Source organism: Porites lutea, chromosome 11, assembly GCF_958299795.1.
Source record: "Porites lutea chromosome 11, jaPorLute2.1, whole genome shotgun sequence".
Classification (NCBI taxonomy): Eukaryota; Metazoa; Cnidaria; class Anthozoa; order Scleractinia; family Poritidae; genus Porites; species Porites lutea.
The window spans coordinates 2,561,803-2,578,272 of NC_133211.1; the positions used below are offsets into that span (position 1 = coordinate 2,561,803).

Genomic DNA, 16,470 nt, shown 5'->3' on the forward strand with positions numbered 1-16,470 from the left:
AGCTCCGTTTGCCCCCCAGCGAGGATGGCGTCATAAACCGTGAAAAGGTCTACTCAGGATAAGGGTTATTCTAGCCTGTTCCAGGCTCCGAGATAGTGGTGAAAAGTCGTTCAGCAAAAAGAAATGCTCCCATTTTTCTCGCCGCCACAGCCCCCTTTCCCAAGTCGCGCGCGTCTGATTTTCGCTTTGCTCGTTTTAATACGTCCGAACTATACTTTCCGAGAGCCTGGCACAGGCTAGGGTTATTCCTGTATAAGGGCTAATTGAGCTATAAGGAACAGAATCCAATCATAGGATATGATTTATTTCGCGATAAGCAATATTTAATCTTTATCAGGTTTTGTTTGCATGAGAGACTTAGAACTAGACGCGAGCACGCTTTTTGCACGTGAGAGAGGATGACACGCTCGTTCTCCTCTCTTGTGGCCAGCGCCTCCGTGTGATATGAAGGGAGGAAAATTCTCGCGTAGAGAGGGCGTTGAAAACAAGTTGAAACAAGTCCATATTAGACAATTACACCCCGTCTACGACTCGTTCACCGTGATACAACCATATAACCGGTTTTAGGACAGTTAGGTGGCACTTCTCAGTATAGTCATGCAAGGAATTACGCCCCCCACACCGACCTTCAAGGATAGCTGACACTTCGGCAATTTTGTTATCATTATCATCATCATCATCATCATCATCATTACTATTATTTTCCAGTTCTCTCTTCAAATCGTTCTTTACTGTGACATTTTCAATTTATTTTTGATAAAAAATTAAAAGAAAGCAGTGTATCAGATATCTGTCACGCAAGCCTGTAAAAGATCAGGCGCGCCAAATGAACTTCTTTTCCATCACCAAATTTCCCTCCCTTTTATCTATTCTTGAAACACCGGATATAAATATAACGTAACAGGAGTCTGATCAAGATATCAACCTCGTCCCCAGGGCTTTCCCCTTGGGAGTTGGGACGAGGTTGATCTAGATATATGCAGTAGTTCCATATAAACAAGTTTTTGCGATTATATTATTTTCTATTTGTCCTGCTAAATTTTCTGGCGAGTTTTCCTCGTTTGTCATCCAATTCTACGCTCTTCTATGAGCCGCTACATCTATCAAAACTTGTATGAGGCGACCACGAAAAACGAAGCCTAGAATTTAAGTTTAAACCTTTGAAAAATGTCTTGTTGCTTGTTCTGGTAAATCAGTATTATAAACTTGATGCTTTTGACTCCTTTTCAATCGGATCTTCAGTAGTCGACTCGGGTCAACGTAATTGAAGTTTATGACGAAACTCTTAACTTCCGTAGACATCTCGTGACCTTTACACAATGGCCTACACATCATCAATATATGAAAAAGGTCAGCGGTCTTCATAAACAAGATGGCGGATGAAATAGTGAACGAGAAAGGAAAGAAGGAAGGTGGTTTTACCAGGGTTTCTGCAAAGAGTAATACACGGAAAAGATTTGTTGGAACTAAGTCAATTGTGGGGAAGAAATCAGATACGCTTGCAGGTATTTTTTTTAGTTAAACAGTGAAGCTAACTATTTGAAATCATGCTATTTATGTCTCCCTGCAGGGTACGTGCATGATCTGTACATGTTTATCACGTAAACGTGTATAACATGGTGTAACTGTGGAGTCCTCTTATTCCTTTTTTCAGAATAAGGCTGCGCTCTGATAAAAATTGAAGGGAGCCCAGTGCTCTCAACTTGTGAAATCTAGGGGGTACAACTTTTCCCATGTGTTTTAATGAAACTTTTAATTTAAGGTGGCTCCGTAATTAATACAGGAGCATTTAGCTGTGACAAATTTTCCGTCATAACTTTTTCGATTTTAACGCGATGGCTGCGAAACTTTGCAAAGAACAACAGATATCATTCGGCAATAATACGAAATATCCCGATTTCATTGATGGTAAATATTTCTTGAGAAATTAGCGCTTAAAAGGACCCTAATGTTCAAAGAAAATCGCGTCTAGTAAAAAATTTTGCTGATATTTTTTACTGAAATTTCTGGTATCGGCTTTAATTGATATAATAAATATGCCAGAGGAATTTCAGAAAAATCGTTGGAGCAGAAGTCCGTAACTAAAAGTCGCTCAAAATTCAGCTGTGAAATTGTTTTGGAATTTCAAAAATAAATTACTATCAGGTAGAAGGAGACACCAGTTTCAATTTTCGGGACAAGTAAATTCAATGTTTGCTAATTCTGAAAATAGAAGCCAATTGCCTATTGTGCTATTCTTTAAAAGATAGTTTTCAGTTTTAGAAGCACTATAAATTGCTCCAAACTTTGCTCTGACGTCGAAGGACTTGTTCCTCGACATTTTTAAAATATCACTCGGCAGTTTTGGTTCAAACTCCTGCTACATACATTTTGATGTATTGCAATGTATCCTCAACAGCTCTTCCAGCTGTACGTTGTTTCCAATTCAGGAAAAAGGTACTGGGATTGTAAGCTACCTTGTATCGAAGCTCAGATAGAACTGTCGAGCACCTTTGTTTATGACCAGAAAATGAGCACGAGCGGCAGCTCTGCGAGGAATTCGCACCTCAGCCAGGGGGGACGAATGACAATGATGCCCATGTCTGTGAACCGATCTGTATAAACATGTATTGCAGAGCAAAACATAATAATCAAGAAAAAAATACCCATTCATTGAAGTAAGGAGTGACAAAAATTTCAGAGTTGTAAATTTATTCACGGGCAGTATTTTTGCGATAATTTTATTTTGCACTGTGATGTTATTCGGTTCACAGGCATGGTCATCATTGTCGTTCGTCCCCCCTGAGTGAGGTGCGAATTCCTCGCAGAACTGCTGCTCGTGCTCATTTTGTAGTCATAAACAAAGGTGCTGGACAGTTCTATCTGAGCTCTGATACGAGGTAGCGTCCAATCTCAATACTTTTTTCCTGAGTTGGAAGCAACGAACAGCAGTAAAAGTCGTTGAAAATGCATTGCAATACATCAAAATGTATGCAGCAGGAGTTTGAGCCAAAACTGCCAAGGGATATTTTAAAACGGTCGAATAACAAGTAATTCTACTTCAGAGCAAAGTTTGGAGCAATTTATAGTACTTCTAAAACTAAAAAGTACCTTTTAAAGAATAGCACGATAGGCAATCGGCTAGCAAACATTGAATTTACTTGTCCCGAAAATTCAAACTGGTGGCTCCTTCTACCTGATAGTAATTTATTTTTGAAATTCCAAAACAATTTCACAGCTGAATTTTGAGCGACTTTTAGTTACGGACTTCTGCTCCAACGATTTTTGTGAAATTCCTCTGGCATATTTATTATATCAATTAAAGCCGATACCAGAAATTTCAGTAAAAAATATCAGCAAAATTTTTTACTAGACGCGATTTTCTTTGAACATTAGGGTCCTTTTAAGCGCTAATTTCTCAAGAAATATTTACCATCAATGAAATCGGAATATTTCGTATTATTGCCGAATGATATCTGTTGTTCTTTGCAAAGTTTCGCAGCCATTGCGTTGAAATCGAAAAAGTTATGACGGAAAATTTGTCACAGCTAAATGCTCTTGTATTAATTACGGAGCCACCTTAAGATACAATAATTGATGTTAACACTCAAACACATATTCTCACAAACTAAAAATGTCCACAAGAATGACTTTTAAACTGTGTCATAAGGATGAGGTATTGTGGCAGATAATATTATTCTTGTGGAAACGGGTAACCCGTTTAAATTCAGCGTCACAGGGAATCCAGTTTTAGCTGACATGGAGAGTTCCTGTGCTTTTTCCTTGTTGCTTCCTTATTTTGAAAAGGCTAGAGATTTTACCACAGGTTTTACCAGGTAAACTGATGGAGGGGTAGCAGGGCATAAGAGGTAGAGGAAGAGGGTTCTTTATTTGTTTGAGAGGTATTTTGAGGGTTACATTTTTGTACTGTTTAACAGTTACTTGGAGGGTGAGATTAAATTTTTTGTTGGACTTCTTCAAATCCTAAGAAAACAAACCCCTAGATTTAAAAAATTATTTAAAACACCTCTAAAATAGGGAGAGCTCCTTACAGTTTTTTCACTGTGCAACAGGTATTTTCTTATGGAAATGTTTTATCTGCTAAGGGATAAATGCAATATGCATATGCTTAACAAAATATCTTTGACATTTACAAATGAGTCATTCTTATTTTTTTATTGCAACTGGTCACACTTCATCTTCATGTCATAATTCAGAAATTTGATTTTTCAAACATATACTGCATTACTGTAACTTTTCAAATTGATACTAATATTATCCCAGTTTCTATAGCAGTTCCTAAGTTGTGTTATTTTGCTTAGTGATATAGGTAGACTTTCGGGCAAAAAACAATGATTTACTCCTGCAACCACCTAATCTAAGTTGTTACCTTCCTTTAATAAGGTCATTGCCAAGGAATGTTTCATTAATTTTTTTCTTCAGAGGTTGGCACAAATATCAAGAGAGTTGTAAGGCAGATTCCAGAGGAAATTCTAAATAATGCAGATTTGCAGGATGCCATTAGACAGGTGAATATTAGTGGAATACTCTGTTTAAAAATACCTGGACATGTATTAAATGCTTTTAATTGGTACAGTCAAGACATCAAACCAGATACTATATTGAATTTTGTGATTTGTGGAGCAGTCCAGAAGTTGCATTGTGTACCACTGTGTGACCGCTGCCTAAGAAATTTTATGTTTGAATTTATTATTTTTGTTTTCTTTTAATATCCGAGTTGTGGGACAATATGATTAACTCTTGTTATTGCCAGACACCACTGGAACCATCAGCGCTGTGTTCTAACAGTGCCTGATAGCCCCTACCTAATACTTCCTCTTTGCTCTCAGACTGATTATCATAAGAATTTAATTTCCTATAAAGTTTTCAGTTCTTTGTAACTCTCTAGACAACAACACAGGAGCCTCTGAGAATATCTCTAAAATTGACTCGTAATTAAGACTCACATTTTGAGTTATTTGTGACGTGTATATAAATAGATTCTAGGAATTTTTAGGATTTTTGCTTTTCTTGTGAATGTAAAGTACGATTTGTAATTTGTGGGTTCTTAGGTTCTTACAGTTTGATGTAAATAAATTGTGAGATTGGTAATTTTTTAAAATTATGAATTTTTATTGTTGAGATAATGTTGAATATTTTTCCTTACAACCACATCTGCTTAACTTATATGTAGCTATTATTTTATCATGTTTGCATAAATGCTATTCTTCTTATTTTTGTTATTCTTCTTATTTTAAATTGCAAGGTGTTTGTATAAGTGTGAGAGTTAACTGTAATGTAGATTGTTAAAAAACTTGAAATTCTTCTTCCTCTTCAGTTACCCCCAAACTACAATTTTGAAATCTTCAAGACTGTTTGGAGGATCAAAGAAACAAGCTCTAAAAGAGGTAAAAAGATATAATCAAGTATCTTGTACTCTGTAAAATCAGCATGCAAAGAAAGTAGTGTCCGATAGCCAGGGGCTGGTGGATTTCACTATCGTGCTAGTGAATTCTGTTCTTAACTTGCCCGATGGGCAAGTGAAGTTTTTTTGAGGAGTTCAAATTACAGAAGAACTGTGAAATCAATTCTGCCCATCAAAATGCTTTTGGGGCTGGTTGAAATGACATTTGGGCTAGTAAATGCTAGCTTCAGCTTGCCCGAATGGCAAGCTTTAAAAATGACTCTCTTTGCACCCTGAAATATTGTGTGACTAACATGATGATAGAAGCCCAGCCTGACAGTAGATATGAATAAGAGATCCTTACAAAATTCTGACTGGCCAATGACACATAGAACACTGCAACAGGGAGGTGGAGGGGACCATTTCTTTTTAGTTATTATTTGGGAAGGGATGTGGTTTCTTGTCTCATTTAAGCAGAAAATAATCTGTCTTAACTGAAGACTGGCTTCCGAAAATAATGTTATTTTAACTTTGGTTTCTGGAGTTGTATTTGAACGATAATAGGGACCCTAGCAAACTACGATAGCAAAAGCAACGGGAACTTCAAAAAAGTAATAGGTTTACAGTGTAGTGAGCAAACTAACAACTCTGCACATGCATTATGCTTTTTTGCAAATTTCTTTGTCATCGCTGCACATGAATGGCCAAATTGTTTGTTCTCTTGAGAATGGGAACAGGAAGACAATAAATTCTACCATCTCTTTCTGAACTAGGGGGCATTTCCCTCTCCTCAGTTCCAACATAAATTCCCTTCTTTTAAGTAACTGAGCAACTTAGGACTATCACAAAAAAGTTTGCAAGGATGCAAAGTCTATTTTTCGTTGGCGTTTTCATAGACATTGCCATTGTTGGATCGTTAAAACATCATAAAATGCAGTTAATGGAACAAAATGTGTAAGGGGGCTATTGGATTGAAATTTGTAGTGTGATGATTTATTCTATGAATGAGCTCAATTCTTACAGCTCTAAAGAAAAAGAGGTTTCCATGGCTAGAAGTACATGCAAATTGTGAAATTTAGCATGGCATGGATTTGCCCTCTTTTTAAAGGTGTTATCTATGGCCAGTTGTTTATTTTCATAGGTCAATAAACAATTATTGGATGAGGTTGAGCATGATATCATGAATTATCAAAATCGAGGTCTGTGTTATCTGCTGAAGCCGAAGGCTGAGGCTGATAATACAGACACGAGGTTTTGATAATTCATGATATCATGCGAAAACCGAATTCAATAGTTTTATTATACATTTTTTAAACAATAGACAAAAGAGGACGTTCAGCCATTCTGTTTCTGAAGAGAACACTCCAAGGGGCTTAGTAACCAGGCAGACGTTGAACTTGACATGATAAATGCAATATCTGCAGCAGATATTGCATTTATCATGTCAAGTTCACAAGCTATTGTGAATTGATTGAATGCTCTCGACCAATCAGATTTTTCATAGTGAGTCTGATGTATAATAAAGTAACTTATAATACACCTGTATTTACTGTATTGGTTGAACTTGGATACCTGTCTTGATATAAATGCTGTGGCTTGTCACACCAGTGGTCATTATTCAGTCAGCTTGCACAAAAGAAAAACAGTTTCAAAATATTCGCCACCTGTCCTCCCTTTGGAGAGAGATAGATAGTTTATAAAAATACACCACAGCTGTGGTGTATTTGTGTTTCATTTATGGCTGAATTGGAGACATCTTTCTTTGGAATAAATCAATAAATCTTTGGGTCACCCACCCCCCCCCCCCCTCCCTCTTGTGGTATTCTGAAGTGTGGGCTGTGACTTCCCCCAGCCTTTTTAAGCATTGTTTGTGTCTTGCCATCTTATTCGTTTGCCTTCATCTTGTCCAATCCAGCCTGTGCAGTGCTGGGGAAATAAGAAAGGCTCTGCCAATATTCTTGTCTTACCCCTCAGTAGTGGGGCAGTAAGTGAGGCTTTGTGCATGTAACATGAAGTTGCTAATTACCTCCTATTGGCCTGTCCGTTTATTTTGACTGTATGCCTCATTTTGTTCCATGACTTTTCGTGAGGATTTTAAAGTGGATAGTCAAGTGCAGGGTGCAAAGAAAGTCATTTTTACAGCTTGCCATTTGGGCAGGCTGAAGCTAGCATTTACTAACCCAAACGTTATTTCAACTAGCCCCCCAAATGTTTGGATAAGCAAAATTGATTTCACAGTTCTTCTGTAAGTTAAATTCCTCAAAGTACCTCACTTGCCCGTCAGGCAAGTTAAGAACAGAATTCAGTAGCCCGATAGCAAAATCCACTAGCCCCAGGCTATCAGACACTTCTTTCTTTGCACACTGCAAGTGACATTAAAAACAGAATTCACGATAGCAAAATATCCTAGTCCTGGGCTATCACACACAAATTTCTTTGCACATTAAAATATGGCATTTAAATGTTCTTTTGTGTTTTCTACACTAAAACATTGAAAATAATAATCAACAGTGATGAATTAATTATAGTTTGATGTGATGTTACACTGTATCTCACTACCACTTGTTCTTTTGTATTGTTTTAGTGGCATTACAGTTCCCAGAAGGACTTCTCATGTTTGCTTGTACAATAGCTGACATCTTGGAAAGGTACATTGTATGGTTGACTTCCATCATTTTGCCCCCAGTTCTCGATACACTTTTTAAATTCTTGACACCAAAGACAGGGTAGTATTTTAGCAGGGTGGAGATTTGCCAGTAATGGTGAAACTGTGAAGAACCCTTGAAGTAGCCAGATTTCTTTACTTGACTCCTTTGGCACATTTAGGGAAAGTACCAGAAACAAAGTTTCCATCTCGGATTAATTCAATTGCGTCAATTTTTCGTTTTCCATTAAATTTGCGTAAATTTGAGTTGTGTTAATTTCCAATACCTTAATTTCATGGTGCATTAATTTCCTATAATAAGGTATAATCCTTATTCATTAAGGGCCTGTTTACATGGAGGTAAGGGACCCCAGGTAGCTGAGGTAACCCGCTTAGGTGGGGTTACCCGCCTGTCCATATAATCTCTCTTTTTAATTTGATCACATTTACATGATAGGTGGGGTGACCTGCCAAGGTGGGTAGCCTGGTCTACCAGACTGTGTAACCCTGCCAGCCGGGGTGAAATTTTGCCATGTAAACGTTTCAAGGTGGGGTAACCTGCCTAGCCAGGGTCAGATTCGGAATACATCAAATTTGTGCAAAATTCAGTTTGGTGGTGGCTTTGCATTATTATCAAAGGTAACAATAGAAAGCCACAACACTGAAGGTTGCAACAAGACTAGCAAGTGAGTTTAGAAGACCAATAATCGTCGCCAAAACACTTGGTGTGCCAGTATTTTTCTTGTTTACAGTATATGTGCTAAGCGACAATTCAATAATCTTGAAATTTAAGTGAACCCCTGAGATGGAGGGGTTTTAAGATTGCATGCAGACAAGGGTTATTTTTTTACCCCACCTACATGTAAGCAGGTTACCTCACCTACCTGGGGTCCCCCACCTCCATGTAAAGAGTCCCTAAGTGGATACAGGAGATAGCTGCATTCTGTGTTTCACAGTCAGTCTCTTACTGTGTTTAGATTCACAGGGTGTGATACTGTTATTATGGGAGATGTCACTTATGGGGCTTGTTGTGTTGATGACTTCACTGCTAGAGCTCTTGGCTGTGATTTGATGGTTCATTATGGCCACAGCTGTTTAGGTAAGGACCTGTATAATTAATTAATTATAATTATAATTAATTTTACCATTAAAGATGGGCTTACAATAGCGACAAAGGCAGAGGCGTAGTCAAGAAAGGCATATTTTAAAAAATAAATAATGAAAAAGACATTATTTGAGGTGCAAAATTTTCAGGAAGTTAAATTTTCAAAAATGCGCGCAAGGTAAACTGCCTAAAGTATTCAATCAATCAATCAATCAATCAATCAATCAATCAATCAATCAATCAAAGAGTATAATTTATTTAACTTCGAATTAGTTGATAGCAAAATTCAGTGCTAATATCTCCGAAGAAAATTAGCACACTAAAAGATTCTAACAGAATATTACGAGTTCCCGATTATCATGCCATCGTTATTCAGTTACTATGGAAGCGGCAATGAAACCAAAATGTAATTATCAATGCTTGATGGATATGTTATTTCATTTTGTGGCTTTTTCGTACATGCGCTACAGCCAATGTTACAGGGCATCAAACAGGAAGGGATAAGTCCTTGAAAAGTAGGTGCGAACCAGCCTCTTCAGTTAATTGTTTTGGAAAGAAATTAACCGTTTGCCTCAGAAAAGTAGAGCTGTCACTAAGATCTCAAGTTACCAGTAAATACAACAAGTAGGCGGGGAATGAAACAACCAGGGATTTCTTTTGGTTCTCTTTTTCTTTTATTTTCCTATGAAAAAAGCCGTGCGTGTTCATTGTAGCCTGGGGAAATCTTCCGCTCTACGGCCTTTAGTGACCGCCTTGTAATAAGCCAAAAATTCAACCACTGACCGTGTTCCGTTAACTGCAGCTTATACTTCTTCATTAGTGCTTTTGGAAGGGTTTATAATGGGGAGGCTTATATCTGAGGGGGCTTTCAACTGGAATAGAAAAAGGAAAAGAAAGAAAAATGTACAGCCCCCGAAATGATCCCAAACCCTGAAATAATCCCGAATTCGACCCCAAAATGATACCGACCCTGAAATGATCCCCACCTCTCTTCACGTGGAGCTCAAAATGATCCCAAATTAATTCTTGGAACAGAATGGTATTCCACCACGGAATTATTACAAGTCTGTTTCAGCGTTTATGTTCTTGAGTCACATTATTTTAACATTTCACTAAAGTATGTGATTTTTTAGCGCTTTTGTCATCTTATCGCCTTTATGTCTACTTTTGCATCTTCAACATAAATAGTGTTAAAACACCATTTTTAAAATTCATATCCAAGCGTGAAGACATGCATGTTTTATCATCATTTTTAGAATTTAACATCCTTGCCATTTTCTCTATAACCCGGGCTATAATCTCCTAAGTAACTATGCTAAAAAATTTTATGCTTTGGAATGTTTCTTATTTCTTGATGTTGTCAGTTGCGGTTCATGGTGTTGCTAAAAATATACTAGACTTTGTGTATTAAATAATGTTTTCTTCTAACCCAATTGAAAGTGTAATCCCAAATTAATGTCATTAAAGAATGCGAGCAAGTGAAGATTATTGGTGAAACTTGAATCAATAATGTGCATTTTGCTCGATCCATAGTTCTAGAATATCATTCCATTGCAAAAATTAATTGGGGATCATTTTGGGGACGACATGAAGAGAAATGGGGATCATTTCGGGGGCTGTACAGCACTTCAAAACAAGCTATAATAGCAGTGCTGATCAAAAAGCATTTACTGGTTTTTTATTAAGCTTCAAAATGTCATAACAAATCCAATTCATTTTAATACGTGTTCAGGCTAGAGGGGGACCGGGGTCTCATCATCGGATGTGTTTTTTTGCAGGTGGGGTGGGGAGGGGAGTTAAAAGTGGCAGTTTACAGTATACCACCACCCCTCTTTTCTCCGCAGAGGCCTCTTTGTATTGTGGGGAGGCTGGGGAGAAAGAAAAAGAGAGCGCGCAGGGCACGATAGGAAGGGGAAAGAGAGAAGAGAGGTTCCCGCCTTGTCCCTTTTCCCATCTTCCCCCGTGCGCTTTCTATTTTTCCGATTATTGCTAATTTTATAGGGATACCTAGCAGGAGCCTCTGCGGAGGAGAGAGCCACCACCCCATTGAGACCGTGTGGATGGCTAGGAATGTTTTCTGCTCTGGTTATTTGGAAAGCTGTAATCAAGAGTAATTATTTGTGTTAATACCTTTACAGTTCCCATCGACTCTACAAAAGGAATCAAGATGCTGTATGTATTTGTGGATATCAAACTGGACGCTACACACTTTGTTGATACTGTCAGGCATAATTTTGAAGCTGGTTCTTCTCTGGCGTTAGTGAGCACGATTCAATTTGTGGCAACTCTTCAAGTATGTAAATGTTTTATTATACTTATTTACAATGTGAAATTTTTCTGATGGACGGTAGTTATCAATCCTCGATTGTTCGTTTCTCTCTTGGCATGTATTGCAAGCAAGAGAGATTGATTCAGGCGCTAGGCAATGGCACACTACGAGCAACTCGCCCTCGTTTCTCGCGGCTTGCAGCTTCGTTACTCGCTACACGCGTGTTGCGCTTGCTACCCGCCATAAACTTTGACGAAAAATATTACTCTACACGTACCTTTTTGTCAGCAGTGTCAGCTCGTGTACTGGCTCTTTTATTCGTTCGCTCTTCATTCTCTTATCTCCTACTCGCTCACGTATTTTTGATAAACAAGAAGCTCGAGAGAGCTTCAATCCGAGCTATTCAACTTGAAACCGCTGAAGCGCTTTTCTATTAACCCGTTCCGCGTCATGAGAAAGCACCACATTCGCAACAAGGTTATTGTTCATTGCCGGCCGCATTACAAATATACACATGTAGTCAGTGTTAAAGAGTACTGCGATTCTTTTTTATCACTTTCTTGTCTGCCATGTGATAGTAATTAATTAATTTTGTTATTATTATTATTATTATTAGTTTTATTATTATTATTATTATTATTATTATTTAGTTATTTTTTTATAACTGGCATTCATAGTTTGCTTGCAGAGAGACCACGAATTTCTTTTTTGTGGTTGTTGTTAGATTTGCTGTTTTAAGTGAGAAAATGAATTTTTTGTAACGAAGAAAAGGGTTATATTTTGCGAAGGAAACTGAAACTCATTTATTTTGTTTCTGTTATTTGGAACTTTAGCGCTTTTGATTGCGTCGTTTTCTTTCACGGATGCCGTTTGCCTTTTTAGTGGATCAGTTACAGATATAGTCTTGGAACCCGCCCAAGGCTCTTGTTGATTACTTCGTCACGGCAGGGGAAAGGAGTACACGGAAAGTTTAAGGAAGTTAAAATGGGATTCCTTAGAACTGAGGCGTAAATATCTTTCTTGGTCTTACTGTGCAATATTTTATTGGGATATTGTGACGTGAACGCCTCCAAATTTTATTACATCATAGGTCCATCTCGAACTCGTAGAAACCATGATTTTAAGTTAAGGCCGCAGCGCTTTCGCACTAATTATTTTAGGTATTTTTGGAAATCGTTACGTCATTCACTGGAATTCTCTCCCGTCTAAATATGTTATCCCTGAATCTAGCCTTAATTTTTCCCTTTTAAGATACTTGTGCTCAAAGTTGTGTTAATAGTTATACCCTCTACTTATTATATTTTTATTAATTATATTTTATGTTATTATTGTTATTATTATTATTATTGTTATTTTCTTATGTTACATTAAAAATCAATAGATTTATCTTATTGCCTTTGTTATATATTAGCCTAAGGTTTTTTTAAAAATGTGTTCATGTTTATGAAAAGAGAGTGGCCCTAGAATGGGAATTCAGTTTCCCCCTGCCGCTATCCCGACACCTTTTCCTGCAGCTTTTTAGTATTTTTATTGTATGGATGGTAAAGTATTATTAAACTTAAACTTAAATTGTCAAGCCTCATTTTCACGAAAGTGGTAACCTTTCTCATTAATGTTGATCAAGGTTGACAAACATAATATTCAGCTCTCTTGTAGAAGTTTCAGCGAGTTCATAGCACTCTTAGTTGGCATCTTAGTTATCTTTTAACCTGTGGCGATCCTTCATCTTTTAGAAATGATATAGAGAAAGATATTTAATCAAAGAACAGTCTTTTTGTTGAATCAGTTTTTTTTTATTTCAGCGCTAATCATTTCTTCGATTAAAACCACATATTACAACAATCAAAAGTATGTTTAAAGGCCGTTTCTGCCCGTTGTTAAGTCGGTTTGAAGGCAGTTTCTCTGCGAATTACAGCACTTATTGAACCAAGATGTATCCCATCGTTTTAATGTGCTGGTCGCCATTATCTCCCCCGTGTTGAGCTTCGTTACCACACGTGTTGGAGTCATCATTGTATCCTCCAGTGCCAAACCCGATTCTGGAGTCACAAGAGCTACAGACATTTTGATTGTTAGCAACGATACCAATTCTCGCTTTGGAGTGGTTGCTGTCGGTGCATAGAACGTTGAACCCTTCCTTGTTACAGTTGGGTTGTAAAGAGGCGCGAGGCCCAATGAGCTTCTTCCACGTGTTCCGGCCTAGTGAAGTAGCTCGGTATTTACCATCTGCGATCAGTGAATACAGGGATCTGGCTTGATGGTTGATGACAACAGACTTGAGCTCCTAACCGATCTTCATTCCAAGACAAATCTTGTCAAACGGTGTGTTCCAATAAGTCGGTAACTTGGTCTCGTGAGTGTCCAACCCAGTCTTCCCTCCTGGAAGGTTGAAGTCGACTTTGTTGTCCCACAGCTTAGAATTGTAGTGAAAGGTTTTCTGGAAAAAAAATCCGTTAACTCATTCATAAAGAATACTATCACTTTGCTGTTTTATCTGTTTGAGAAATATGATACAGTCTCGCCTTGGTTTTCACTGGTCTTGTTGCAAAGTCCTCACATATTATTCTCTTCATACTTTGTCTGTTATTACTTACAGTGAATTGAGCTACAACTTTTCAAACCTACACGTAATAGATCCCCTTTCTTTCATTTGACGTGGACTCGTGACTTACATTGTAATTTCACCTTTATATTGTGAACTTGGTGATGACAAACGTTGAAACTTCTAAGAACACTTTTACTACCTTTGTGCCGTGGATCTTCATGACCAGCGTCCATCCACCTCCTCCACATGCATCAAGCCCATGACTGGTCATGTGACAATATACGGGAACCTTTGTAGATCCAACGTCCAGCAAGTACGCTTTGTTTGCTTTAGTCCTGGTTAAACGTAGAACGTCATTAATTTACTTCAAATCACAATATTTGTTTCTTTATTGAGAGCCAGAAGGGAGAATTTTTTTAAAACTTGAATAAAATAGCCTAGGATTATCTGTAAAGCTGTCTCGAAGTTTCATATGACACATTTGATACTCTAAGAATACAAAGTTGCGCAGTCATTACTGGCTTTGACCTTCTGTAAGAGTATATTTTTTTACTTTATTACTAACCCAAGACCGGGCTTTGATTCTTGATCTGTTGCTTACGTACTCGGCGTAGTCCGTCATCTTATGCCAAATAGCTTATTTAAACCTCTATTTCAACTAGAACGTTTCCAACGTTGTGGAATTTTTTTATATCTGCGATATATTTTCCCATTGAAATAGTGATCGATATCTTTACTTATTATTTTCAAAATTGGCAAACCGATTTTTGTCATTTATATTTTCAATTTTGTGCATCACTCACTGAGAACAAATGTTTATTTTTTTTTTTTTGCGACCTTGAAGTCTAAAGTCGTGAATATGTTTCAAGATTTAGTAAAAATCTGATCATTTTGTCCTCTGTGTTTTTTATCTTCTCTTCTACGCCTTGAGAACATCATTGTCTTGAAGGTATGATGGATTCGTGAGTAAAAAACCTGGTATTTTGGCAGTAGTTCAGTTTGCGGAAGTTGGAAACTTTGTGTTTGCAAATGAATACGTGTAAATAAACAGTGGTGAAATAGTGTTTCTTCTATCTTTTGTACTTACATGCTCTTTTTATAAATCTCCTTGCACGTTGAAGCTGTTACTGGAGAATTAGAAAACAACATTAGCTATATCAAGATGATCCACAAGTACTTCTAAATTCTTTTTAAGGCTGTTGAATAACGCGAATGGTTAACGACAAATAACACTTTACGAGGTGAACAAACTATTTCATGGTTTAATTTCATTCCTCGCGTTAGCAGCAAAGCTTCGCTTGCGTTGTGCTCTAAATGGCAATCGGCCAAAAAGAAAATAAACTAAGAAATTTTTCGAGACTTACTTTTGTATACTTCATTTCATTATTTTGCCTGTAGTCAAGCAAGAAACTGTTTTTCTGAACGGAGGATAATTTTCTTTGTGTAAGCAATTCTCACTTGGATTAGGAGAAGGCTGTAGTAGTTTGATTATCTGATCCAGCTTTTCATCCAAGTTCTTGATAGCTTCGCTGGTTCTCGCGTCCGTTCCAATGTACTGATTGCACACAATTGTTTCTTCGTCTGTTTGGGCGTGAACGTTATTCGTGCTGTTTGTAATTTTTGCCCCATAAGCTACGTATGCGACGAGAAACACGAACAACGCTGCAAAAAGACAAGACTCCATTTTGGAAGCCAAATGAAACTGCATGCATTTAATATTTCTCTAAGATAGTCTCTATTTGTTCATCTCAGGATAGTGGACTTTTGTTGGAGACCAGAAAATTTTTCAGTTGGATAATTAAGAATTAGTGTTATTTTTTGACAAGCTGTCAAATATGTTGACATTCTCATTAAATGTGATGGTAAATACTAAATACATTTCGGTACTTGCGGTCGCATAAGGTCGTCTAGAAAACTGCGTATTGCTGGCCGCGAAGGAAATTTTATTTAAAGGAGTGTTTATTGTTAGCAGATTTTAGAGTTGCAAACCTAAAAAGTCTTAAGTTGTTATGCTCCTTTTTAGATTTGGCCTATACGTCTATATTTTTTTTACTGCATAAAGTAAAGTGAAGTCTAAGTTTAAGGAAAATGCACTTTCGGCCGCTGGTCCATACCTTAATTTTACTCTTTAGAAGTCTTGGTTTGTATTCTCCTTCCTTCCTTTCTTTTTTCGTTTTTTTTTTAATGCTTCCTTGTGTAAAAAGTATTAACGTGGAAAGCAGTTGTGGCTTTAAATAATTTACGAAACAAAAAGTAAACATTATTTCATGACGTTGATACAAATAAGACAAAAGTTATACATAACGCGTTTAATAGCGCTTGAGCAGTGTCTATAACACTTCGTTCCGCGCTCAGTATCTTGATAGAGTCAGTTTTATCTGAGACGATGCTTGAAAAGCACATTTCTTCGTTCTGAATTTTGATACCTTCTGCCCCAAACTCGATGGTGCTTTTGAAAACATAAAAATTCGTCCTTGCTCTCTAAAAACGTTCTCCAAAGGTATCAACCTGGGGACTGGTTGCG

At 37.4% G+C, this 16,470-nt stretch overlaps 1 protein-coding gene and 1 pseudogene across 2 annotated transcripts in view; one reads left to right on the forward strand and one right to left on the reverse strand.

Annotated features, from left to right (window-relative positions):
• Positions 1-1,360: 1,360 nt before the first annotated feature.
• Positions 1,361-16,470, forward strand: part of LOC140952386 (2-(3-amino-3-carboxypropyl)histidine synthase subunit 1-like) — an 85,052-nt gene continuing 69,942 nt past the window's right edge. For both annotated transcript variants that reach the window (XM_073401806.1, XM_073401807.1), the window contains exons 1-6: positions 1,361-1,505; positions 4,423-4,508; positions 5,318-5,387; positions 7,968-8,031; positions 9,005-9,126; positions 11,271-11,425. In XM_073401806.1, the coding sequence (XP_073257907.1) occupies positions 1,373-1,505; positions 4,423-4,508; positions 5,318-5,387; positions 7,968-8,031; positions 9,005-9,126; positions 11,271-11,425 (630 nt within the window). In that variant the 5' untranslated portion in view covers positions 1,361-1,372. The remainder of the gene's footprint in view (positions 1,506-4,422; positions 4,509-5,317; positions 5,388-7,967; positions 8,032-9,004; positions 9,127-11,270; positions 11,426-16,470) is intronic.
• LOC140952393 (uncharacterized skeletal organic matrix protein 5-like) lies at positions 13,034-15,688 on the reverse strand (annotated as a pseudogene).